Here is a 25,756-nt window from a genome sequence, read left to right as displayed (position 1 = left end):
GACCGCTCTCGAGTTGGTGCGAGGACGGTTCGGTTGCCTGATAACAGCTGAGACTATGAGCCAGGCTTGAGATGTTAATTGTGTAGGAAGGAACTGCAGACGGTGGTTTAAACCGAAGATAGACACAAAGTGCTGGAGTAACTCGGCGGGTCAGGCAGCATCTCCGGAGAGAAGGAATGGGTGACTCTTCGGGTCGAGACCCTTCTTCAGATGTTACTTGATCGATTGATACTTTATTGTCACGTGACTTATCACAGTGAAACTCTTTGTATTGTGGACAATACACAAGTATGCAAAGAGTCGCCACGTAACGGTGGTCGACAAAGTTACAATAGTAGTAAATATTGACCCCATGTTCCGTCCTCCATCTCCCCCCCCCCCTCCCCCCTCCCCCCGCACGCTGGGTCCCTCTTCATTCTCTGCGGCCCTCTCTTCTCTCGCTCCCCACCTCTCTCCCCCCTCCCCCCTCCCCGCTGAGACCACCTCCGTATCTGCATTTACACATCGTTGCTTCAGCTGCGTAGACCTGTTGGTGTCATTGTCCACAGCGACCAGCGCATCAGCCAGGACGTGGAGAGGTTCTGCCGAGGGATGAGCACGATGGCCACCAACCTCATCATCTCACCCTTCACCCTGACCTACTACACCTACCAGTGCTTTTACAGGTAACGCCGGGAGGGGGAGGGGGCAGGGGATGGGGTGGGGGAGGGGAGGGGGGAGATGAGACAGACTCGTCCAATCTGGGTCAGGGCACCTTTATCTCCAATGTACATACCTTGAGATGTCTGACCCAATGTGTTGGAAGGAACTGCATGCAGATCGACACAAAATGCTGGAGTAACTCAGCGGGACAGGCAGAATCTCTGGAGAGAAGGAATGGGCGACATTTCAGGTCGAGACCCTTCTTCAGACTGATGTCAGGGGAGTGGGCGGGACAGAGATAGAATGTAGTCGGAGACAGTAAGGCTAGTGGGAGAACTGGGAAGGGGGAAGGGGATGGAGAGAGAGGAAAAGCAAGGGCTATGTGAAGTTAGAGAAGTCAATGTTCATACCGCTGGGGTGTAAACTACCCAAGTGAAATATGAGGCGCTGTTCCTCCAATTTGCGCCGGGCCTCACTCTGACAATGGAGGAGGCCCAGGGCAGAGAGGTCAGATTGGGAATGGGAGGTGGAGTTGCTGAGCCGCTGGGAGAACAGGTAGGTTAAGGCTGACTGAGCGGAGGTGTTCAGTGAACCGGCAGCTGATTTCACCCTTTGTGTGAAAACGTTACCCCTCAGATTCCTGTAAAATGTTTCCCCCTTCACCGTAAACCTGTGCCCTCTGGTCCTCCATTATACCTGTCCAAGTGTTTCTTAAACGCTGTCATCGTACCTGCCTCAACCCACCCTATTTGCCACCTCGATGCCCACTTTGAGCTAAGCTTCATGCCACAAATACCTTGGCACAGTTCCGCTCCTGCCTCAGTCCCACTCCCAGAGATGAAACCCCATCCCATCTCTTGTGTAACTTTTCACTCCCAACTCACAGGCAGCATTAATCCATTCTCTTAACAAAAAATCATCCGTCTACTAACACACACCGACTCCCATTCGTGCCTCACCGCATTGGGCACCTGACTACGGGTGCTGTCTGTGTGGAGTTTGCACGTTCTCCCCGTGACCACGTGGGTTTTCCACATTCCCAAGACGTACAGGTTTTTTCACACCGTACCCTTCCGTATCTCTGTGTCTCCCTCTCCCCCGACTCTCCGTTTGAAGAAGGGTCTCGACACGAAACGTCACCCATTCCTTCCATCCAGAGATGCTGCCCGTCCCGGCTGAGTTACTCCAGCATTTTGTGTCTATCTTCAGCATCTCCAGTTCCTTCCTACACATTTGTAGGTGAATTGGCTTCGGTGAAAACTGTAAAACTGTCCCTAGTGTGTTTAAGAGAGTGCTAATGTACGGGGATCGCTGGTTGGCAAGGTCGCGGTGCGCCTGTTTCCGAGCTGTGTCTCTAAAGTGGCCTTAGCCTAGTTTGCCTGGTGGTTTTGTGCTGGTGAAGTGCCTTGTGTCTCTACAGTACGGGCTGGCTGGGCCCCGTCACCATCTTCATATACTTCATCATCGGCTCCGTGGTCAACAGGGCTCTGATGGGGCCCATTATCCCAACCCTCGTACAACAGGAGAAGCTGGAGGGAGACTTCCGGTGAGAAGTACTTGAATTCTCACTCTCATCAGTTCTCGCAGCAGAATAAGGCCGTTCGGCCCATCAAGTCTACACCGCCGTTCAATCATGGCCGATCTATCTCTCCCTCTCAACCCCATTCTCCTGCCTTCTCCCCATAACCCCTGACACCCGTACTAATCAAGAATCTATCACAGGCAACGTTTTGGGTCGAAACCTTCCCTCAGACTGGGAAAGGGACTCAGAAAGGGTCTGAGGTTGGGTTTCCACCCAAAGGTCGCCTATTTCCATCGCTCCATTGATGCTGCCTCACCTTCTGAGTTTCTCCAGCATTTTTGTCTACCTTCGATTTTCCAGCATCTGCAGTTCCTTCTTAAACAAGAATCTATCACAGGTTTCTTTGCCTTAAAAATATCCACTGACTTGGCCTCCACAGCCTACTGTGGAAATGAATTCCACAGATTCACCACCCTCTGACTAAAGAGTTGGGATTGAGGGTGTTAAAGGTCTAAGTGATTAATCGACAACCGCACTAATCAAGTATCTGCCAATCTCCGCCTTAAAAATACCCATTAACTTGGGCTCCACAGCCGTCTGGAAATAAATTTGCCACCTCATTCCTCCTCATCTCTAATTTCTTTGGTCAGAGGGAGGCCAAGTCAGTGGGTATGTTTAAGGCAGAGATAGGTATATACTTGTGCGGGTGTCAGGGGTTACAGGGAGAAGGCAGGAGAATGAGGTTAGGAGGGAGAGACAAATCAGCCACGATTGAATGGCGGAGTAGACGTGATGGGCCGAATGGCCTAATTCTGCTCCTATCACTTGTGAACTTTAAATCGCTGCAGGCTGGGTGACGGGGCTGCCATTTTGTATGGGGGGGGGGGGGGGAAGAGGACTTGACCTATGAGTAGAAAGTGTGGAGGAAGGAACTGCAGATGCTGGTTTACACTGAAGATAGACACAAAATGCTGGAGTAACTCAGCGGTACAGGCAGCATCTCTGGAGAGAAGGAATGGGTGACGTTTCGGGGCCTGCTGAGTTACTCCAGCATTTTGTGTCTGTATCTTTGCGTGGATCTTCTCTGGGTGCGTTGAGCTGTGGGTGGGGGGGGGGGGGGGGGGGGGGGGGGGGGAGAGGATGGAGTGCATGCCTGTATTTGTGAGGAGAATTCTAACCCTCTTCTTGCCCCTCTCTGCCGCAGATTCAAACACATGCAGGTCCGTGTCAACGCCGAGTCAGCAGCTTTCTACCGGTACGGCCACAGTGCACCCCAGGGCTGGACAATCGGTCAACCATACCGGCTGCCCATCACATGGCCCGGAATCCCAGCGCGTACCTCTTGTTAACTTTGAGGGCTGAAGTGTAAACGGGAGGAAGTCCACTAGGGGGCGGCACAGTATCACAGCAGGTGGAGCTGCTGCCAGGTGCTGTCTGTATGGAGTTTGCACGTTCTCCCCGAGCCCGCGGGGTTTTCTCCGAGATCTTCGGTTTCCTCCCACACTCCAAACACGTACGGGTTTGTAGGTTAATTGGCTTGGGTTTGTATACTGTGTATAAGTGTTAATTTTCCCTAGTGTGTGTGTGCAGGATAGCATCAATGTCCAGAGGTCGGTGGGCCGAAGGGCCTGTTTCTACACTGTATCTCTCGAAACTAAAACGGTGCAGCAGGTTTAGTTTAGCATGGAAACAGGGATCCCTTCAGCCCACCGAGTCCATGCTGAACACTGATCACCTGTTCACAGTAGCCATAGAGCCAAACAGAATGGAAACAGGCCCTTCGGCCCACCGGGTCTGTGCCTACCAGCGATCCCCGCACACTAACACTATCCTACACCCAGCAGGGCAATTTTTACATTTACCAAGCCAATTAACCTACATACCTGTACGTCTTTGGAGTGTGGGAGGGAACCGAAGATCTCGGAGAAAACCCACGCAGGTCACGGGGAGAACGTACAAACTCCGTACAGACAGCGCCCGTAGTCAGGATCGAACCCGGGTCTCCGGCGCTGTAAGGCAGCAACTCTACCACTGCGCCACCGTGCCAGTGTGTGGGGAGTGGATGTGAAAGTGGGATAAAATAGAACTGAGAGAACTACCGTTTAAGAAGTATTTACGCAGGAACATGTATAGGACAGGTTTGGAAGAATATGGGCCCAACGCAGGCAAGTGGGATAAGCTGGTGTCGATGGGACAGGTTGGTCGGTGTGGGCAAGTTGGGTTTGAAGGGCCTGTTTCCATGCTGTTTGGCTATGGCTACTGTGATCGGTGTTCGGCATGGACTCGGTGGGCTGAAGGGCCTGTTTCCATGCTGTATCTCTAAACTCCAAGTCAGTATGTAGAATGGCTGACGGATCTATGGGGGGGACCTCATTGAAACATACAGAATAGTGAAAGGCCTGGACAGAGGGGATGTGGGGAGGATGTTTCTACTAGTGGGAGAGTCTAGGACTAGAGGTCACAGCCTCAGAATTAATGGATGTTCTTTCAGGAAGGAGATGAGGACAACATTTCTTCAGTCAGAGGGTGGTGAATCTGGAATTCTTGGCCACGGAAGGCTGTGGAGGCGATTAGTACGGGTGTCAGAGGTTATGGGGAGAAGGCAGGAGAATGGGGTTAAGAGGGAGAGATAGAACAGCCATGATTGAATGGCGGAGCAGACTTGATGGGCCGAATGGCCTAATTCTACTCCTATCCCTTATGACCTGAACCACCATGCTGTCTGAGTAGAATGGGTTCAGTCAAGGGGTGAGAGTAGAAAGGTGTCTAGTGGGGAGGTGGGGCGTGCAAGGTGACGCGGAGCGCCGGATGTCAGGGTGGGACGTGGATGTCCGCACCCTCGGCTGGGTGGGAGCGGACCCTTCAGCCCGGGCTGAACCGTACCGTACCGTCTCTTTGCAGAGCAGGACGGGTGGAGCAGATGCGAACAGACCGGATACTCCAGGAGCTGCTTCGTACACAGGGGAGGCTGGTGACCAGGGAACTGCGGCTCTACAGTGAGTAGAGGCTGGACCTGACAAACCTAACACTGTATACTGAGCCCTACACCGGCCGAGATCTGATCCACTATTATTGATTGCTTTTTACGTGTATGTGTGTGTGTGTCTTTATATGTGTGCGTGTCTGTATATGTGTGTACATGTGTATGTGTGTGTGTGTATATGTGTGTGTCTTTACATGTGTGCGTGTCTATATGTGTGCATGTCTAAGTGTGTGCATGCCTATATGTGTGCATGTCTGTATATGTGTGTGTATGTATGTGTGCATACATGTGTATACATATATGTGTGCATGTGTATACGTGTGTGTATGTATATATGTGTATATATATGTATATGTGTGCATACATGTGTATGTACAAATATGTGTGTATATTTATATATGTGTGTAAGTGTGTTTATATGTATATGTATGTGTGTATGTTACTTCTCTTTCCCTCGTTTATTATATTGTTTGCAGTGTACTATGTTTCTACATTCTGTTGTGCTGCTGCAAGTAAGAATTTCATTGTTCTATCTGGGGCAGAGGACGATAAAACACTCTTGATGCTATTGATCTCGTGTCTCCCCACCTCACCTCTATGTAACCCTTGGTCTGTGGCTCTTCCTTCCTCAGTCGGAGTGAACATCTTCAACTACCTGGGCAGCATCGTCAGCTACTTGGCCATAGCCATCCCCATCTTTGCCGGCCGCTACGACGGTCTTGCCCCGGCTGATCTGATTGAGCTCATCAGCAAGGTACGGCCTTGGTCCCTGTCTCTCAGCGTCGGTCTGAAGCCAAAGCGTAGAGTGGATGTGGAGAAGATGTTTCCACCAGTGGGAGAGTCTAGGACCAGAGGTCACAGCCTCAGAATAAAAGGGCGTTCCTTTAGGAAGGAGATGAGGAGGAATTTCTTTAGTCAGAGGGTGGTGAATCTGTGGAATTCATGGCCACGGACAGCCGTGGAGGCCAAGTCAATGGATGTTTTAAAGGCGGAGATAGATAGATTCTTGATTAGTGCATGTGTCAGGGGTTACGGGGAGAAGGCAGGGGAATGGGGTTGAGAGGGAGAGATAGATCAGCTATGATTGAATGGCGGAGTAGACTTGATGGGCCGAATGGCCTAATTCTGCTCCTATCACTTGTGCACACTTAAGAACAATGTTGCTTGATCAACGTGCAGCTTCCCTCCCCCTAACCTAGACCAACACAACATACACGTTGCAATGAAAATGTCGTCAACCGTTTCGCTGGACACTTGTGCTCGGTCCGCCAAGGCCTGCTGGATCTCTCAGTTGCTGAAGATTTCAATTCCCCTTCCCATTCCCATACTGACCTTTCCGTCCCGGGCCTCCTCCATTGCCAGAGTGAGGAACAGCACCTCATATTTAGTTTGGGCAGCTGACAGCCCAGCGGTAGTCTGACGAAGGGTCTCAACCCGAAACCTCACCCATTCATTCATTCATTCATTCATTCATTCATTCATTCAAAGATGCTGCCTGTCCCGCTGAGTTACTCCAGCAATTTGTGTCTACCTTTGGTGTGAACCAGCACCTGCAGTTCCTTCAACTTTAGGTAACTTCTACACAAACACTCCTCATCCTTGTAAATCCTCTCTGCACTCTGGAGAGAGCTGCCGGGGATTCTCGCCATTCTCCGAGGATCACAGCCTTCTCCTAAAGCCGTACAGCCGGGAAACAGGCCCTTCGGCCCAACTTGCCCACGCCGACCAACATGTCCCATCTACACTAGTCCCACCTGCCTACATTTAACCTGTCCTATCCACGTACCTGTCTAACTGTTTCTTTCTTTCAAAATCTTTTTATTCGTTTTTTTCAAAAGCAAAAACAAAAGAACAAAGAGGTAATGATAAACATAACTGTTTCTTAAACATTGCGACTGTACCTGCCTCAACTACCTCCTCCGGCAGCTCGTTCCATACACCCAGCACCCTTGGTGTAAAAAAAAAGGCCCCCATAGATTCCCATTAAATCTTCCCCCCCCCCCTCACCTTAAACCGATGTCCTCGATTCCCCTGTTCTTGATGAGCCAAAGGGCCGAATGGGTGAGTGTTGGACACTCCATGGCTGGAGTTTGCATTTCCAGAGTGTGCCACTGGGTGGTGCTGCCGGACGTGAATAGAAGCACCAGGAAAGACACAAAGTGCTGGAGTAACTCAGCGGGTCAGGCAGCATCTCTGGAGAACATTGGGCACCAATGTTACAGGAAATCAGCTTCGGTCACCATGTTATAGGAAAGATGCCGCCAAGCTGGAAATGGTGCGGAGAACGTTTGCGAGGATGTTGCCAGGACTCGAGGGCCTGAGCTATAGGGGCAGGCTGAGCAGGCTGGGACTCTATTCCTTGGAGCGCAGGAGGATGAAGGGTGATATTATAGAGGTGTACAAAATCATGAGCGGAATAGATCAGGTAGATGCACAGAGTCGCTTGGCCAGAGTGGGGGACTTGGGAACCAGAGGACATAGGTTTAAGGTGAGGGGGGGGGAAAGATTTTGTTGGAATCCAAGGGGTAACGTTTTATGTGGGTGTATGGAACGAGCTGCCGGATGAGGTAGTTGAGGCTGGGACTATCCCAACATTTAAGAAACATTTAGGTACATGGATAGGACAGGTTTAGAGGGATATGGGCCAAACGCTGGGCAGGTGGGTCTAGTGTAGCTGGGACATGTTGGTCGAGGTAGGTAGGTTTGGCCGAAGGGCCTGTTTCCACGCTGTATCACTCTGTGACTAGCCAGGAACAATATTGGGCATTTTATAGGACACAGGGTAGGGGAAAGGACTGAGAGGCTGTGTGACTCTATAACGCCCAGTCTCAGGTGTGAGCAGGTAGGGCACAGTGGTCAGCGTTTGCCAGGGGAGCCTTGTCTGTCGCTGTTTAGTTTAGGAATACAGCGTGGAAACAGGCCCTTCGGCCCATCGAGTATGAGCGGACCAGGGATCCCCGCACACTACCACGATCCCACACGCACGAGGGACATTTCACATTTGTACCAAGCCAATTAACCTGCAAACCTGTGCGCCTTTAGAGTGCGGAGAAAACCCACGCGGGTCACGGGGAGAAAACCCACGCAGGTCACGGGGAGAACGTACAAACTCCGTACAGACAAGCACCGGTAGTCAGGATCGAGCCCGGGTCTCTGGCGCTGTGAGGCAGCGACTCTACCCCTGCGCCAACGAGCCGTGTCGTGCCCCGTCAGGTCCAGGCAGCCAGTGATTCACTCCTTGTCCTCTCTCCTTCACAGAATGCCTTTGTGTCCATCTACCTCATCAACTGTTTCAGCCGTCTCATCGACCTCTCGACCACTGTCTCTGAGCTTGCCGGCTACACACACAGGTAGGTAAAACCATGCCGGTACATGGGAGATTTATTTTTTTGGGATAGAGTATATTTATTTTATTTTACCTTCTAAGTCATGTTCATGAGGTCATAAGCAATAGGAGTAGAATTAGGCCATTCGGCCCATCGAGTCTGCTCTGCCATTCAATCTATCTTTCCCTCTCAACCCCATACTCCTGCATTCTCCCTGGGTTTACTAACCAAGAACACAGTGTGGAAACAGGAGGTAGACACAAAGTTCTGGAGTAACTCAGCGGTTCAGGCAGCATCTCTGGAGAAAAAGGATGGGTAACGTCTCTGGGTCGGGTCTGAAGAAGGGTCTCGACCTGAAACGTCTCCCATCCCTATTCTCCGGAGATGCTGCCTGACCCGCTGGGTTACTCCAGCACTTTGTGTCCACCTTCAGTATAAACCAGCATCTGCAGTTTCTTCCTGCAGAGCGTGGAAACGGGCCCTTCGGCCCACCGAGCCCCCCCCCCCGACCAGCGATCCCACGTACACTATACTATCCCACTGTCGCATCCTACACACTGTGGGGAGGGGGGCGAGATGGCGGGGTAGAGAGGGCAAGGTGAGGGAGAAGGGTGGGGGAGAGGGGGCAGGGGAAAGGGGCGAGGGCGAGAGAGGGGGGGCAAGGAGTGAGGGAGGGCTGGGGGGGAGGGGGTGAGCGAGGGTGGGGGGGGAGAGGGGTGGGATGGGGGTAGTGACCGCGCGGGGGAGGGGGTGAGGGCAGAGAGGGAGGGGTTTTGAAGGCAGGCAGGGAGAGGGGGAATTAGAGCAGGCGGGGGGGAGATGGAGAGGGAGTGAGAGTGCGTGCGGGAGAGGGGGTGTGGGAGGAAAGACAGGAGTGTGGGACAGTGAGCCCAGTGCTGAACTATAAACTCGCCAGTGCAAAATAAACCTCGCCTCCAGCCCTCGCTTCCCCCGGTCTCCCCTCCGTTCTCCAAGGGTCTCGGATTGTCAGACCCTCTCCACCTCCCGCCGATTCTCACTCGCTCTCTCCTTCCCTCCTCCGCTCCGTGACGGACAGAATCGGGGAACTGCAGGAGGCGATCGGCCGTCTCTCCGCATCACGCGGCAGGCGCGGAGCCTCCACGCTCGAAGACCCGCCCGCGTCGCATGAGTAAGTCTTAATTAGTTGGTGGACACAAAATGCTGGAGTAACTCAGCGGGTGAAGCAGCATCTCTGGAGAGAAGGAATGGGCGACGTTTCGGGTCGAGACCCTTCTTCAGACTTCTTAATTAGACGGGTTCAGTTTAGTTTATTGCCACGTGTGCCGAGGTACAGTGAAAGGTTTTTGTTGCATGCTAACCAGTCAGTGGAAAGACAATACATGATTACAATCGAGCCGCCCACAGTGTACAGACAGTGATGAAGGGCATAAGATTTAGCGCCAGGTAAACTCCGATTAAAGATAGTCTGAGGCCTTCATTGAGGCAGACATTAGTCATTAACTGATGCGTCGCCAATTTACCTGCTAGTACATCATTAAGATGTGGGAAGAAACTGGAGCATCTTTATAGTCAAAGGGAGAATGCACAAACTCCACACTGACGGGACCACGGGTCAGTTCACAAGTTGGAGGAGTAGAATTAGGCCATTCGGCCCATCGGGTTTATTCCACCATTCAATCATGGCTGGTCTCTCCTAATCCCTCCTACAGAGAAGGTTCACCAGAATGATTCCTGGGATGTCAGGACTTTCATATGAAGAAAGACTGGATAGACTCGGCTTGTACTCGCTAGAATTTAGAAGATTGAGGGGGGATCTTATAGAAACTTACAAAATTCTTAAGGGGTTGGACAGGCTAGATGCAGGAGGATTGTTCCCGATGTTGGGGAAGTCCAGGACAAGGGGTCACAGTTTAAGGATAAGGGGGAAATCTTTTAGGACCAAGATGAGGAAAACTTTTTTCACACAGAGAGTGGTGAATCTCTGGAATTCTCTGCCGCAGAAGGTAGTTGAGGCCAGTTCATTGGCTATATTTAAGAGGGAGTTAGATGTGGCCCTTGTGGCTAAAGGGATCAGGGGGTATGGAGAGAAGGCAGGTACAGGATACTGAGTTGAATGATCAGCCATGATCATATTGAATGGCGGTGCAGGCTCGAAGGGCCGAATGGCCTACTCCTGCACCAATTTTCTATGTTTCTATGTTTCTAATCCCATTCTCCTGCCTTCTCCCCATAACCCTTGTAATGAGTGGAGTCGTACACACATCAAAATACAACACATATTTATTAAAGTCCACTTACAGCATTGGTCTGCAGAATGTTACAGTACCTAACGGCTACTCAGACTGAATTATGTAAGCAAGCTCTTGGTAATATATAGATCGCATATTAGAAGGAGCTACTACTAACAAGCATTACAATTGGTTAGTAGGAAATAACCAATCTACAATCCTTGACCCTCGTTCTAATCAAGAACTTGTCTATCTCTGCCTTAACAATATCCACTGACTTGGCCTCCACAGCCCTGTGTGGCAGTGAGTTCCACACATTAACTACCCTCTGACTAAAGCAGTTCCTTTCTAAAAGAGCGCCTTTTTCATTCTGAGGCTGTGACCTCTGGCCCTAGACTCTCCCACCAGTGGAAACATCCTCTCCACATCCACTCTATCTAGGCCTTTCATGATTCTGTAAGTTTCAATGGGGTTCCCCCCTCAACCTTCTAAACTCCAGCGAGTAGAGGCCCAGTGCTGCTAACAGGATCGGCAGCTGCAAGGAAGCAGGACTTTGTATGGAAAACACACAAAGGGGGACCCTGCGTGGGGGGGGGGGGGGGGGGGGGGAGAACAAAGGCGGACCTGATGCGCGGGGTATTTTGTAACTTTGTCACCGCTCTTTTCGTGGCGACTCTTCCCATACCTTGGGTATGCACGTATACAATATCACTGTGATTGTCACATGTGATAATAAAGCATTCGTTCATGCATTCATCCATTCATTCAAGTGCTGGAGTAGCTCCTCACATCAAGCAGCATCTCTGGTGAACTTTGAGTCCTGATCTGAAACAGCTTTTGTTTTCATGAACCCAGTTTCCTCAGATCCTTGTGTCTCCAGGATTATGGAGGGATATGGATCACGTGCAGACACTGGAGATTAGTTTAATCCGGCATCATGTCCATCACGGACATTGTGGGCCGAAGGGCCTGTTCCCGTGCTGCACTGTCTTCTATGTCCACCTGATGCATAGGAATCAGAATAAATGAATGAATAAGTTTATTGGCCAAGTATGTTCACATACAAGGAATTTGCCTTGGTGCTCTGCTCGCAAGTAACAACACGACATACAGTAAACAATTAAGAATGACACTTAAAACATTAAACATTAATAATGAAACATAGTTTAAACATGAAACATGCCAGAGCAAAAGGAGGCTACAGATTTTTGGTTATTGAGCAGAGCTACTACCCTTGGAAAAAAAGATGTTTTTATGTCTGGCTGTGGCAGCTTTGACAGTCCGGAGTCGCCTTCCAGAGGGAAGTGATTCAAAGAGTTTGTGGCCAGGGTGAGAGGGGTCAGCGATGATCTTCCCCGCTCGCTTCCTGGCCCTTGCAGTGTACAGTTCAAAAGGAATAGATCGGGTAGATGCACAGAGTCTCTTGCCCAGAGGAGGGGAATCATAAGGTGCAGAGCACATTGGCTTAAGGTGGGGGGGGGGGGGGGGGGCGCTTTAATAGGAATCTGAGGGGCAACTTTTCCACACAAAGGGCAGTGGGTGTATGGAACGAGCTGCCAGAGGAGGTAGTTGAGGCAGGTACTATCGCAACGTTTAAGAAACATTTAGACAGGTACCTACATGGACAGGACAGGTTTGGAGGGATATGGGCCAAACGCGGGCAGTTGGGACGAGTGTAGATGGGACGTGTTGCTCGGTGCGGGCAAGTTGGGCCACAGGGCCTGTTTCCACGCTGGGAGACTCTATGGTAAAGCTCACAGCTATCTTCTCCAGGAGCGGCTTGGATTCGTCGGAGGAGGAGGGAGAGATGGATGGGCAGGGGCAGTCTGACCACACTGCTTTCATCCTGGAGGGGGTTTCCTTCACCGCCCCCTGGTCTGAGGAGTTGTTGGTGAAGAACCTGACCCTGAAGATCACGTCGGGACAAAGCCTCCTGATCATCGGCAACACAGGCACCGGGAAGACCACTCTGCTCCGGGTCCTGAACGGATTAAGGGAGATTACTCAGGGTAAGAATTATTCGTAGAAGCGAGGAACTGCGGATGCTGGTTTACTAAACATACGGGGGGTCAGTGGTAGAGTCGCTGCAGCAGAGACCCGGGTTCGATCCTGACCACGGGTCCTGTCTGTACGGAGTTTGTACGTTCTCCCCGTGACCTGTGTGGGTTTTCTCCAGATTCCTCCCACAGTCCAGATACGTACAGGCATGCAGGTTAATTGGCTTCTGTACATTGCCCCGAGTGTGTAGAAACTGGGACCACATAGAACTAGTGTGAACGGATGTTGCATGTCTAAAACTAAAGACACTAAAAGCTAAAACACAAAGAGCTGGAATTACTCAGTGGGCCAGGCTGCGTCTTTGGATGACATGGATAGATAACGTTTCGTGTCGGGACCCTTCTTCAGACTGATTGTCTGGGGTGGGGGGGGGGGTAGAAAAAAAGCTGGAAGTTCATATGTTCTAGGAGCAGGATTAGGCCATTCGGCCCATCAATTCTACTCCGCCATTCAATCATGGCTGTTCTATCTCTCCATCCTAACCCAATTCTCCTGCCTTCTCCCCATAACCCCTGACACCCGTACTAATCAGAAGAGAGAAGGGTCAGGACCAAGTGTGGCAGGTAATGGGTGAACACAGGCTAGGGGAGGGTGGGGAAGATGGGGGGGGGGAGGGATGTTTGGCTGGACAAAGGCCAGAGATGAAAAAGAAACAGAAGGTCTGAGACTAAGGGATTGAAGGAAGTGTAGGAAGGAAACCGTCTGAAGAAGGGCCTCGAACCGAAACATCACCTATTCCTTCTCTCCAGAGATGCTGCCTGACCCGCTGAGTTACTCCAGCATTTTGTATCTATCCCTGATCTGCTGCTTCCCTGGGTGCAGTGAAGCCTCCACGCGTCTGAGCGATAGAGTTGCTGACTTACAGCGCTTGCAGCGCCAGAGACCCGGGTTTGATCCCGTCTACTGGCGCTGTCTGTACGGAGTTTGCACGTTCTCCCCGTGACCTGCGTGGGTTTTCTCCGAGATCTTCGCTTTCCTGCCACACTCCAAAGAAGTACAGGTTTGTAGATTAGTTGGCTTTGTATAAATGTAAATTGTCCCTAGTGGGTGTAGGATAGTGTTAGTGCGCGTGGATCGCTGTTCGGCGAGGACTCGGTGGGCTGAAGGGCCTGTTTCTGCGTTGTATCTCTAAACTAAACCAAGCTAAAGCTGTTGGTGGGGGTTGTGCCTGGGGTGTAACCTTCTGCTCCTGATCCCCCCCTCTCCTTGCTTGCAGGCTCTCTCCGCATGGCCACCTGCTTTGGGCCTCGAGGGGTTCTCTTCCTCCCACAGAGGCCCTACTTCACTGACGGGACCCTCAGGGAACAGGTAAAGGTGGGGGCACCTGCCGGGAACCCATCCTGGAACGGCCCAAGGGGGACCCAGAGTTGGAGCGATTTGTTTCGGGATGGGAGCGGCGCGGTGGCGCAGCGACAGAGTCCCGGGATCCTGACTGCGGGTGCTGTCTGTACGGAGTTTGCACGTTCTCCCTGGGTGCTCCGAATTCCTCCCACACTACAAAGATATACATGTCTATGTTAATTGTATAATTGTAAATTGTCCTACAATCAATCTCAATAATGCTTCATTAGCCAAGTATGTTTTGCAACATACGAGGAATTTCATTTGCCAAGTCAGTCATACAAATAAAAAGCAACGGAACACACAAAACACATTTTAACATAAACATCCACCACAGTGACTCCTCCACATTCCTCACTGTGATGGAAGGTGAAAAAAAGTTCAATCTCCTCCCTTTGTTCTCCCGTGGTCAGGGGCCTCGAGCCCTCCGTTGACGGGACGATCTTGACTCCCGTAGCTGGCGGCGTTTGGGCCCCCCCGCGTCGAGGCGATCTGCTCCTGCATCGGGGGGGATGTCAGCTCCCCCGCGCCGAGCGATCGAACCCCGCGTCGGGGCTGATCGAACCTTCCGCAACGTTGTAGCTCCCGACATCCACGGCCTCTCCCGAGACTGCGAGCTCCCGATTTAAAGTCCGCAGGCCGCGGTTGGAGCGATCCCGGGCAAGGGATCGACTCCGATGTAAGTCCACGCCCCGCGGTGAGGCCCAAGGTCAGTCCGTGGAGGCCTCCAGCTCCGTCGATGGTAGGCCGCAGAGCGACCGGAGAATGCGGTCCGAAAATTAATCGCATCTCCGGCAAGGTAACAAACTGAAAAAAAAGTTTCCACCGACCCCTTCCCCTCCCCCCATAAAACAAACCGGAGAACATTTACACAAACTTTAAACACACTAAAAAAATGTTTAGAGACGAAAAAACAAACGGGGCTGTTGGCGGGGCTGCCAATCTTGCGGCGCCCCCTGGTGGTGAAATACTGGGCGTAAGATAGTGTTAGCGTGCGGGAATCGCTGGTCGGTGCATACTTGGTGGGCCGAAGGGCCTGTTTCCGCGCTGTATCTCTAAACTAAACTAAACGTAAGATACACCATGGAAACTGGACCCAATCTACACTAATTCTACGCCATCCCCATTTTCCCATCCGCTCCATACACACTAAGGGGGCAATTTACAGAGGGCCGGTTAACCTACAAACCCACACGTCTTTGGGGGTGAAACCGGAGGAATTCCTTGCGGTGACAGGGAGAACGTGCAAACTCCACACAGGCAGCATCCACAGTGTGGTGTGGGACGATCCAGGGCTGGAGATTTATGGGAGCCCAGTGCAGGCAGTGGCGGGGCTGGGGTCAGCTGTGGTGTCACACTTGCCCCCAAGATAGCAACACTCCTGTTTAAAAATCTGGGCAGGGCTTGGGATGAGCTCGCAATGGGGAGACAGACAAAAAAGTGCTGGAGTAACTCAGCGGGTCAGGCAGCATCTCTGGAGAACATGGGTAGGTGACGTTTCAGGCCGGGACCCCTCTTTATTGTCGGGAGAGAGGATGAGAACTTCTTCACAGTGGGCATACCTGGAGGAGATTTCGCAGTGGAGCAGACGAAATGTGTAGGAAGGAACTGCAGATGCTGGTTTACACCGAGGATAGACACAAAATGCCAGTTCATCATTCCTTCTTGCCACTCCCTCTTCTCCCCTCTCCCATCAGGCAAAAGGTACAGAAGTGTGAAAACGCACACCTCCAGATTCAGGGACAGTTTCTTCCCAGCTGTTATCAGGCAACTGAACCATCCTATCACCAACTAGAAAGCAATCCTGAACTACTATCTACCTCATTGGAGAACCTCAAACTATCTTTAATCGGACTTTACTGGACTTCAACTTGCACTAAACGTTATTCCCTTTATCCTGTATCTGCACACGGTGGATAGTTTGATTGTAATCATGTATAGTCTTTCCGCTGACTAGATAGCACGCAACAACAAGCTTTTCCCTAGTTTCACTGGTTGCTAAACGCTTTAACTCCCCCCTCCCATTCCCACACTGACCTTTCTGTCCTGGGCCTCCTCCACTGCCAGAGTGAGGCCCAGCGCAAATTGGAGGAACAGCACCTCATATTTAGCTTGGGCAGCTTACACCCCAGCAGTAAGAACATTGAGTGTAAGAAAGAACTGCAGATGCTGGTTCAAATCGAAAGCAGACGCAAAATGCTGAAGTAATTCAGCGGGTGAGGCAGCATCTCAGAACGGAGACGAGGAAATTAAAACGGAGACGAGGAAATACTTTTTCTCACAGAGAGTGGTGAGTCTGTGGAATTCTCTGCCTCAGAGGGCGGTGGAGGCAGGTTCCTTGGATGCTTTCAAGAGAGAGCTAGATAGGGCTCTTAAAAATAGCGGAGTCAGGGGATATGGGGAGAAGGCAGGAACGGGGTACTGATTGGGGATGATCAGCCATGATCACAATGAATGGTGGTGCTGGCTCGAAGGGCCGAATGGCCTACTCATGCACCTATTGTCCATTGTCTATTATCTCAGGAGAGAAGGAATGGGTGATGTTTCGGGTCGAGACCCTTCTTCAGACTGGGTCTTCTTCAGTTTGAAGAAGGGTCTCGACCCGAAACGTCGACCATTCCTTGTCCCCTGAGATGCTGCCTGTCCCGCTGAGTTTCTCCTGCATTTTGTGTCTGCCTTCGGTATGCAAATTGACTTCTCTAACTTCAAATAACCCTTGCTTTCTCTCTCTCTCTCTCTCTCTCTCTCTCCCCGTCCCTCCCACACCCCAGTTCTCCAACTAGATCCACTCTCCTCCGAATTAAATATTACTGGTTGTATGCCCTTCCCCTCAGCCAACAATGAATCATTCTAGAGTTACTTGATCATCGTCTGCTTTGATCTGTCGTTTTCACACCTCCATATCTCCCCCTCCCCGAGACTCTCAGTCTGAAGAAGGGGGTCGACCCGAAACGCCACCCATTCCTTCTCTCCAGAGATGCTTGCTGTCCCTCTGTGTTACTCTAGCATTTTGTGCCTATCCACCTTTTCACTGTAAGTCGGTACACGTGACATTAAACTTAACTAAACTGGTATAATATACATTTCCCAGTTCTCCCACTAGATTCACTTCAGATAGCCTCTTGCTTTCTCTCTCCATCCCCTTCCCCTTCCCAGTTCTCCCACCAGTCTTACTGCCTCCCCGACTACATTCTATCTTTGTCCGGCCCCCTCCCCTGAAATCAGTCTGAAGAAGGGTCTCGACGCGAAACATCGCCCATTCCTTCTCTCCAGAGATGCTGCCTGCCCCGCTCAGTTACTCCAGCATCTTGTGTCTACCTTTGATTTAAACCAGCATCTGTAGTTCTTTCTTACACATGGTGTAATATATAAATGGACACAAAAAGATAGACACACACACACACACACACACACACACACACACACACACACACACACACACACACACACACACACACACACACACACACACACACACACACACACTACCATTGGGAGTGCACGATTCTTGACAGTGTACAAGAGATTCAGCACAGACAATGCAATGATATGGGTAATAGGTCTGAAGAAGGGTCTCGACACGAAACATCACCTATTCCTTCACTCCATAGATGCTGCCTCACCTGCTGAGTTTCTCCAGCAATTTTGTCTACCTGGGAATTAGGTCATTAGGTTTTGCTGGCTGGGGACATTGTTGGCTTTACCCTGCACTAAGCGTTATTCCCTTGTGTATCTATACACTGTAAATGGATAGATTGTAATCATGTATAGTCTTTCCGCTGACTGCTTAGCACGCTACAAAAGCATTTCGCAGCACCTCGGTACACGTGACAATAAAATAAACTGAACTGAACGAAATTAGGCACAAAATGCTGGAGTAACTTAGTAACAGGCATCATCTCTGGAGAGAAGGAACGGGTGATCTTTCGGGTCGAGACCCTTCTTCAGACCATACGAATGTTTCCTTGAGATCCCCTACACTCCCAGATTCCATCTTGTCTTCAGTGCAGTTTTGTTTATTGTCCAGGGTACCGAGGTACAGTGAAAAGCTTTAGTTGAGTGCTAACCAGTCGGCCTGCGCCTTGTAAGGACGTAGAGGCGTTTGTGGGCTTTCCTGCTGCTGTGAAGCTGCTTTGTGCGTAGTGTTAACCTTCTTGTGTTTCTTTGTACAGGTGATTTACCCTCTGAAGGAAATCTACCCTCTTTCAGGTACCACATTGCACACCGTTCTGTATCGCAGGCGCTGCGGCCTGATGGAGTTGTGACACTGTTGAATTATATCTCCTAGGGTCAGCCGATGACAAAAGAATTCTCCACTTCTTGGAGGCCACCGGCTTGGTAAGTTCTTCCCTTGCTCATGAGTTCATAAGAGATATGAGCAGCATTAGGCCATTCGGCCCATCAAGTCTACTCCTCTGTTCAATCATGGCTGATCTATCTCTCCCTCCTAACCCCATTCTCCCCATAGCCCCTGACACCCGTACGAATCAAGAATCTATCTATTTCTGCCGGAAAAATATCCATTGCTCATTCCTCCCACAGAGTCCAGAGGTCAGCACTTCCATTGTCTCATTAATGTCAGTGCTCCTTGGAACCCCATCTATTAGCAGTCTACTGAAATGTCCTCCCATAAGTAAGGCCGTGGTGCTGATCTTCCAACCTACCTCTTTGGAGTCCTTGCACTTTTTTTTTAAAATTTGCACTTACTCTGCAACTATCTTCCACACTCTAACTTCCACACTCTGGTATGTTTCTCTTTCCACTACATAGAAACATGTGTATAGCTTGATTGTACGCGAGGGGATGGGTTGATAGGCAGATAGTTGGACCTGCCTCGCTTTGCCCTGCCCCTCCACTCTTAGTTTCAGTTTAGTTCAGAGATACAGCGCGGAAACAGGCCCTTCGGCCCACCGAGTACGTGCCGACCAGCGATCCCCGCACACTAACACAACCCGACACACACAAGGGGCAATTTTATATTTACACCAAACCAACTAACCTACAAACCTGTACGTCTTTGGAGTGTGGGAGGAAACCTGAGCACCTGGAGAAAACCCACGCAGGTCACAGGGAGAACACGCAAACTCCGTACAGGCAGCACCCGCAGTCAGGATCGATCCTGGGTCCCTTGCACTCTGAAGCAGCAACTCTACCACAACGGCACCATGCCACCCACTCTTCTAGCTTTCTTTTCCCCCACCCTGCAGTCGGTCTGTAGACAGTAGACAATAGGTGCAGGAGTAGGCCATTTGGCCCTTCGAGCCAGCAGCGCCATCCACTGTGATCATGGCTGATCATCCCCAATCAGTACCCCGTTCCTGCCTTCTCCCCATATCCCTTGACTCCGCTATCTTTAAGAGCTCTATCTAACTCTCTCTTGAAAGTATCCAGAGAACCGGCCTCCACCGCCCTCTGAGGCAGAGAATTCCACAGACTCACAACTCTGGGTGAAAAAGTTTTTCGTCGTCTCCCTTTTAAATGGCTTACCCCTCATTCTTAAACTGTGGCCCCTGGTTCTGGACTCCCCCAACATCGGGAACATGTTTCCAGCCTCTAGCATGTCCAATCCCATAATAATCTTATATGTTTCAATAAGACTCCTTCTCATCCTTCTAAATTCCAGTGTATACAAGCCCAGCCGCTCCATTCTCTCAGCATATGACAGTCCCGCCATCCCGGGTATTAACCTCGTCACCTATCCATGTTCTCCAGTGATGCTGCCTGACCCGCTGAGTTACTCCAGCACTCTGTGTCATTCCTTGGTAAACCAGCATCCTTGTTTCTACCTGTTGCACTACCTGATCCACACGGTGAATGTGGGCACATCCTGTCTTTCAGGGGCCTCTGCTGAAGAGGACGGGCGGGCTGGATGAGATAGTTGGTTGGAACTGGTGAGTCACTTTTAATCTTCTCCAAGTGGTGCAGCAGCAGAGGTGCTGCCTGTACGGAATTTGTACGTTCTCCCCGTGACCTGCGCGGGTTTTCTCCGGGATCTCCGGTTTCCTCCCACACTCGATAGACGTACAGGTTTGTAGGTTAATTGGCTTGGGTGTAAATGTAAAAATTGTCCCAAGTGTGTGTGTGTAGGATTGTGTCAGTGTGCAGGGATCGCTGGTCGGCGCGGGCTGAGGGGCCTGTTTCCGCGCTGTATCTCTAATCTAAAATAAGGCTTCAAGTCAAGAGAATCCCTGAGGAATGAGCTTTGGTTCCGAAGGTCCCAAGATCTGTTGCCATCACGATTCACAGCCCACACTTGAGTCTCTGTGAGTGACCCAGAGTCCGGACAGTGTGGATCCTCTACTGAAAGGCATGAATAGAATGGATGTGGAGAGGATGTTTCCACCAGTGGGAGAGTCCAGGGGCCAGAGGTCGTACTCTCAGAATTAAAGGACGTTCCTTTAGGAAGGAGATGAAGAAGAATTTCTTTAGTCAGAGGGTGGTGAATCTGTGGAATTCATTACCAAAGAAAGGCTGTGGTGGCCAAGTCAATGGATATTGTTACATTATATATTGATAGATTCTTGATTAGTACGGGTGTCAGACGTTAGGGGGAGAAGGCAGGAGAATGGGGTTAGGAGGGAGAGATCAGACACGATTGAATGGAATTGAATGACCAAAGAGAGATCAGCCATGATTGAATGGCGGAGTAGACTTGATGGGCCGAATGGCCTAATACTGCTCCTAGAACTTATGAACCTGCTCCCCACCGTGTCCACAACAGTTAATACGGGAGAGGACCTCGGAGCAGGAGCTGAACATCCTCTGCCTCGATCAGCGATTATAGTTTTATTGTAGAGATACAGCGCAGAAACAGGCCCTTCGGCCCACCGAGTCCGTGCTGGCCAGCGATCCCCACACATTAACACTATTCCCGCACGCACCAGGGAACAATTTACAATCACACAGAAGCCCATTAACCTGCAAACCTGTACGTCTTTGGAGCGTGGGAGGAAACCGGAGCACCCGGGGAAAACCCACAAGGTCACGGGCAGAATGTACAAACTCCGTGCAGACAGCGCCCCGTAGTCTGGATCGGACCCGGGTCTCTGGCGCTGCAAGGCAGCAACTCTACCGATGCGCCACCATGCTGCTCATGTCTGCGGGATGTCTTGCCGACTAGTCGGGCGTGACGGAGGTTTGATCTCATGGGGCAGAGGACTGAGGGAGGATTGGGCTGGCGATGAGGGGAAAGGATTGCAACCCTTGTGTGTTGAAGGAGCTGTGCATCTGATGGGCTTTAGGTTAGTTTAGAGACACAGCGCGGAAACAGGCCATTCGGCCCACTGAGTCCGCACCGACCAACGATCCCCGCACCCTAACACTACCCTCCACTACCCAAGGGACAATTTTTACATCTGCACCAATAGACAATAGATGTAGGAGTAGGCCATTCGGCCCTTCGAGCCAGCACCGCCATTCAATGTGATCGTGGCTGATCATCCCCAATCAGTACCCCGTTCCTGCCTTCCCCCCATATCCCTTGACTCCGCTATCTTTAAGAGCCCTATCTAGCTCTCTCTTGAAAGTATCCAGAGAACCGGCCTCTGAGGCAGAGAATTCCACCGACTCACCACTCTCTGTGAGAAAAAGTGTTTCCTCGTCTCCGTTCTAAATGGCCGACCCCTTATTCTTAAACTGTGGCCCCTGGTTCTGGACTGCCCCAACATCGGGAACATGTTTCCTGCCTCTAACACTACCCTCCACACACGAGGGACAATTTGTACATCTTCACCAAGCCAATTAACTTACAAACCTGTACGTGTACGGAGTATGGGAGGAAACCGAGGATCTCGTTTTTTGTTTTTTTACTGGTGTTTGTTCTCCCCAGAGAATGGATGGGGAGGATTGGAACCCTTGGGCGGAGGAGGGTGGTGAGGGAGGAGCTGTTCATCTGATGGGCTCGCCGGTGTTTGTTCTCCCCAGGTACGACGTGCTGTCTCCGGGAGAGATGCAGCGGCTCACCTTCGCCAGGCTCTTCTATCACCAGCCGGAGTTTGCAGGTCCGTGTCCACCCTCCCATCGGTCACGTCCACCACTCCGTTCAGTTTAGTTTATTGTCACGTGCACAGAGGTTCAGTGAAAAGCTTTCCACGCTTGCTAACCCAGTCGGCAGAAGGACGATTCATGATTACAATCGAGCTGCTGTCAGGGTAGAGATACATGATGAGGGAATAACGTTTAGTGCAAGGTAAACTGGGAGTTGTGAGTCTGTGGAATTCTCTGCCTCAGAGGGCGGTGGAGGCAGGTTCTCTGGACACTTTCAAGGGAGAGCTAGATAGGGCTCTTGAAGATGGCGGAGTCAGGGGATATGGGGAGAAGGCAGGAACGGGGTACTGATTGTGGATGATCAGCCATGATCACATTGAATGGCGGTGCTGGCTCGAGGGGCAGAATGGCCTACCTCTGTACCTATTGTCCATTGTCTATTGTAAAGCCAGCAAAGTCCGATCAAGGATAGTCCGAGGGTCACCAAAGAGGTAGATGGTAGTTCGGGACTGCCCTCTGGTTGCGGTGGGATGATTCAGTTGCCTGATAACAGCTGGGAAGAAACTGTCTCTGAATCTGGAGGTGTGCGTTTTCACAACTTCAAGCTAGACCATAGAGTCTCCCTGGTAGTTGGTGCACACTGACTTTGTCAGGATGTCTCATCCTGGGCACATTCCAAACCCCACAATCTGCAGACCTTCATTAGTGGCCGTGTGGGCTAGTGGTTTGGGTTGGAAGGGTGCATGGAGCGGAGAACGTTGAGAGGTGAGAGAGTGTAGAGATACAGTGTGGAAAGAGGCCATTTGGCCCATCGAGTCCAGGCCGAACATTAATCGCCCATTCACTAGTTCTATGTCCTACACACTAGGGGTGATTTACAGAGGCTGATAAACCTATAAACGTATGTCTTTAGAAAGTGGGAGGGATCCAGAGCACACACGCAGTTACGGGGAGAACGTACGTACAGACAGCACCCATGGTCAGGATCGAACCCGGGTCTCTGGCGCTGTGAGGCAGCAACTCTACCGCTGCGCCACCGTGCCACCCCAGGTTCTGGGGCCTTATTCTTGCTTTCTGCGGCTGAGGCATCAGTGAAGCCAGATCAAGTGGGACTAATGTAGATGGGACATGTTGGTTAGTGTGGGCAAGTGGGGCTGAAGGGCCTGTTTTCACACTCTATGACCATGACTAGTGTAGATGGGACATGTTGGTCGGCATGGGCAAGTGGGGCTGAAGGGCCTATTTCCATTCTGTGTGACTGTGAGACAGGTTCTAGTGAAGGAAGTGACAATGCAGTGCTCCTAGACCCCCCCCCCCTTTAAACCCGGTCTTCTCCTCCTCCTTGTCTCCCAGTGTTAGACGAAGCCACGAGTGCCCTGACTGAAGAGACGGAAGCGGAGCTGTACCACATCTGTACACATCTGGGGATGACTGTGGTCAGCGTGGGACATCGCAGCAGCTTGGAGAAGGTGGGAGTGAGTGACGATCCAACCCCAGGGCACTGAGCTCCGGGTGGGGGGGGGGGAGGGATGGGAGCGCGGGACTCCGTCTAACGGGGCAGGAGTGAGCTATGTCTCCGCATCACAATTCAAACTGTCTGTGTCGGCCACAGTGGCGCGGCAGTAGAGTTACCGCCTTTACAGCACTTGCAGCACCGGAGACACGGGTTCGATCCCGACCACGAAGCTTGTACGTTCTCCCCGTGACCGCGTGGGTTTTCTGAGAGATCATCGGTTTCCTCCCACACGCCAAAGACGTACACAGGTATGCAGGTTAATTGGCTTCGGTAAGTTGTAAAATTGTCCCTGTAGGAGAGCGTTAGTGTGCGGGGATCGCTGGTTGGCACGGGCTCGGTGGACGGAAGGGTTGTTTCCGCACTGTAACTCTAAGCAAAACTAAACTGTCTCAGCAAGGATGGTTGGGTCAGTGCAGGTGAAGCTGAGTGTTCCCAAACAAGGGTGAGCTCAGGTTCCTATTCACTGATAGCAGCTGGGAAGCAACGGTCCCTGAAACAAATGTTTAGCTTATTTGGGTTTAGTTTTAGAGATACAGCGCGAAAACAGGCCCTTCGGCCCACCGCGTCCACACCGACCCGCGATCCCCGCACACGAACACTACCCTACACACACTGGGGACAATTTGCATTTATACCAAGCCAATTAACCTACAAACCTGTTCAAAAGGGAACTGCAGATGCTGGAATATCGTAGGTACACAAAATTGCTGGGGAAACTCAGCGGGTGCAGCAGCATCTATGGAGCCAAAAGGGAACTGCAGATGCTGGAATATCGAAGGTCCATAGATGCAGCTGCACCCGCTGAGTTTCCCCAGCAATTTTGTGAACCTACAAACCTGTATGTCTTTGGAGTGTCGAAGGAAACAGAAGATCTCGGAGAAAACCCACGCATGTCACGGGGAGAACGTACGAACTCCGTACAGAGGGCACCCGGAGTCAGGATCAAACCCGGGTCTCTGGCGCTGTAAGACAGCAACCCTACCACCGTGCCGTGTTTTCTCAAGAACCTGTTGGTTTTGTGGCGGTTAATACGAATGACTGGATCGTGGTTGAATTCCACGTTATTACGGAATTAAAGTCCACGGTGGTCTTGGTGGGGATTTGAACACAGACCCTCTGGAGTGTTAGTTCAGGCCTTCAGATCACCCATCTTGTCACCTGCATCATGGATGCTGACCAGCGGTAGAGTCGCTGCCTTCCAGCGCCAGAGGCCCTGGTTCGATCCTGACTGCGGGTGTTGCGTGCACATATTTTGTGCCTTCTCCCCGTGACCTGCGTGGGTTTTCTCCGGGTGCTCCGGATTCCTCCCACATTCCAAAGACGTGCAGGTTTGTAGGTCAATTGGCTTCGGGAAATAACCGTTAAAAAAACTTGTCCCTGGTGTGCGTGGGATAGCGCTAGTGTGCAGGGATCGCTGGTCGGCGAGGACTCGGTGGGCCAAAGAGCCTGGGTCTGCGCTGTATCTCTAAAACTAAAATATCTAAAGATCGAGAAGCAGCACTAATAATGTGGGACTGGCGGCTCTTTCGTGCAAGTTGATTATTTTGTGCCTCGTGGGTTAATGCTTACCTTCCTCTCTCCCCTTGGACAGTACCATGACTCAGTGTTGCATCTACTGGGAGATGGGAAATGGGAGCTGAGTGCAGTCCAGCACCACACCTGATCTCCTCCAGGGACAGGCTCCTCATCCCCACTCGTGGAAGCCCAGGATGAAACCTCTGCCCCAGCTATCCCCTTCGACATTGTGATTAACTCTGATTGCTTTCACATCGGTGGCACGGAACAACTGAGAATGGCCCTGGGATCTCAAGCACGTCTTGCTCCGTAGCTCGAAGGACAATATCGTGCAAACTTTACAATCCAAGACCATCTCGGATCAGCTCCTTCCGAATGTCCACGCAAGGAACTGCAGATGCCGGACTCTTGCGTAGAACAAAAAGCGCTGGAGTAACGCAGCGGGTCAGGCGGCAGCTCTGGAGAAAAGGCATAGGTGACGTTTCGGGTCAGAACTCTTCTTCATTCTGCTGGACACAAAGTGGTGGAGTAACTGAGCTGGTCAGGCAGCATCTCTGCAGAACCTGGGAAGGTGACTATTGCGCCAGGACCCTTTGGTTTAGTTTAGTTTAGATATCTGGAACAGAAACGAGCCCTTCGGCCCACCGAGACCATGCC

General features: G+C 51.2%; 1 protein-coding gene across 3 annotated transcripts in view; it reads left to right on the top strand.

Moving 5' to 3' along the window:
- The window catches only part of abcd4 (ATP binding cassette subfamily D member 4), a 35,077-nt gene extending 9,321 nt beyond the window's left edge, over positions 1-25,756 (top strand). For 2 of the 3 annotated variants that reach the window (XM_033027643.1, XM_033027645.1), the window contains 15 exons: positions 549-665; positions 2,063-2,188; positions 3,369-3,419; positions 5,066-5,160; positions 5,780-5,901; positions 8,406-8,497; positions 9,531-9,623; positions 12,457-12,692; positions 13,958-14,049; positions 18,255-18,291; positions 18,371-18,420; positions 19,921-19,973; positions 22,006-22,082; positions 23,422-23,537; positions 25,176-25,756. In XM_033027643.1, the coding sequence (XP_032883534.1) occupies positions 549-665; positions 2,063-2,188; positions 3,369-3,419; positions 5,066-5,160; positions 5,780-5,901; positions 8,406-8,497; positions 9,531-9,623; positions 12,457-12,692; positions 13,958-14,049; positions 18,255-18,291; positions 18,371-18,420; positions 19,921-19,973; positions 22,006-22,082; positions 23,422-23,537; positions 25,176-25,247 (1,429 nt within the window). In that variant the 3' untranslated portion in view covers positions 25,248-25,756. The remainder of the gene's footprint in view (positions 1-548; positions 666-2,062; positions 2,189-3,368; positions 3,420-5,065; positions 5,161-5,779; positions 5,902-8,405; positions 8,498-9,530; positions 9,624-12,456; positions 12,693-13,957; positions 14,050-18,254; positions 18,292-18,370; positions 18,421-19,920; positions 19,974-22,005; positions 22,083-23,421; positions 23,538-25,175) is intronic. The other variant, XM_033027644.1, reaches the window with a different exon arrangement.

The sequence above is a fragment of the Amblyraja radiata genome, chromosome 9 (genome assembly GCF_010909765.2).
Source record: "Amblyraja radiata isolate CabotCenter1 chromosome 9, sAmbRad1.1.pri, whole genome shotgun sequence".
Taxonomy (NCBI): Eukaryota; Metazoa; Chordata; class Chondrichthyes; order Rajiformes; family Rajidae; genus Amblyraja; species Amblyraja radiata.
This window is presented reverse-complemented; position numbering and strand designations above follow the sequence as displayed.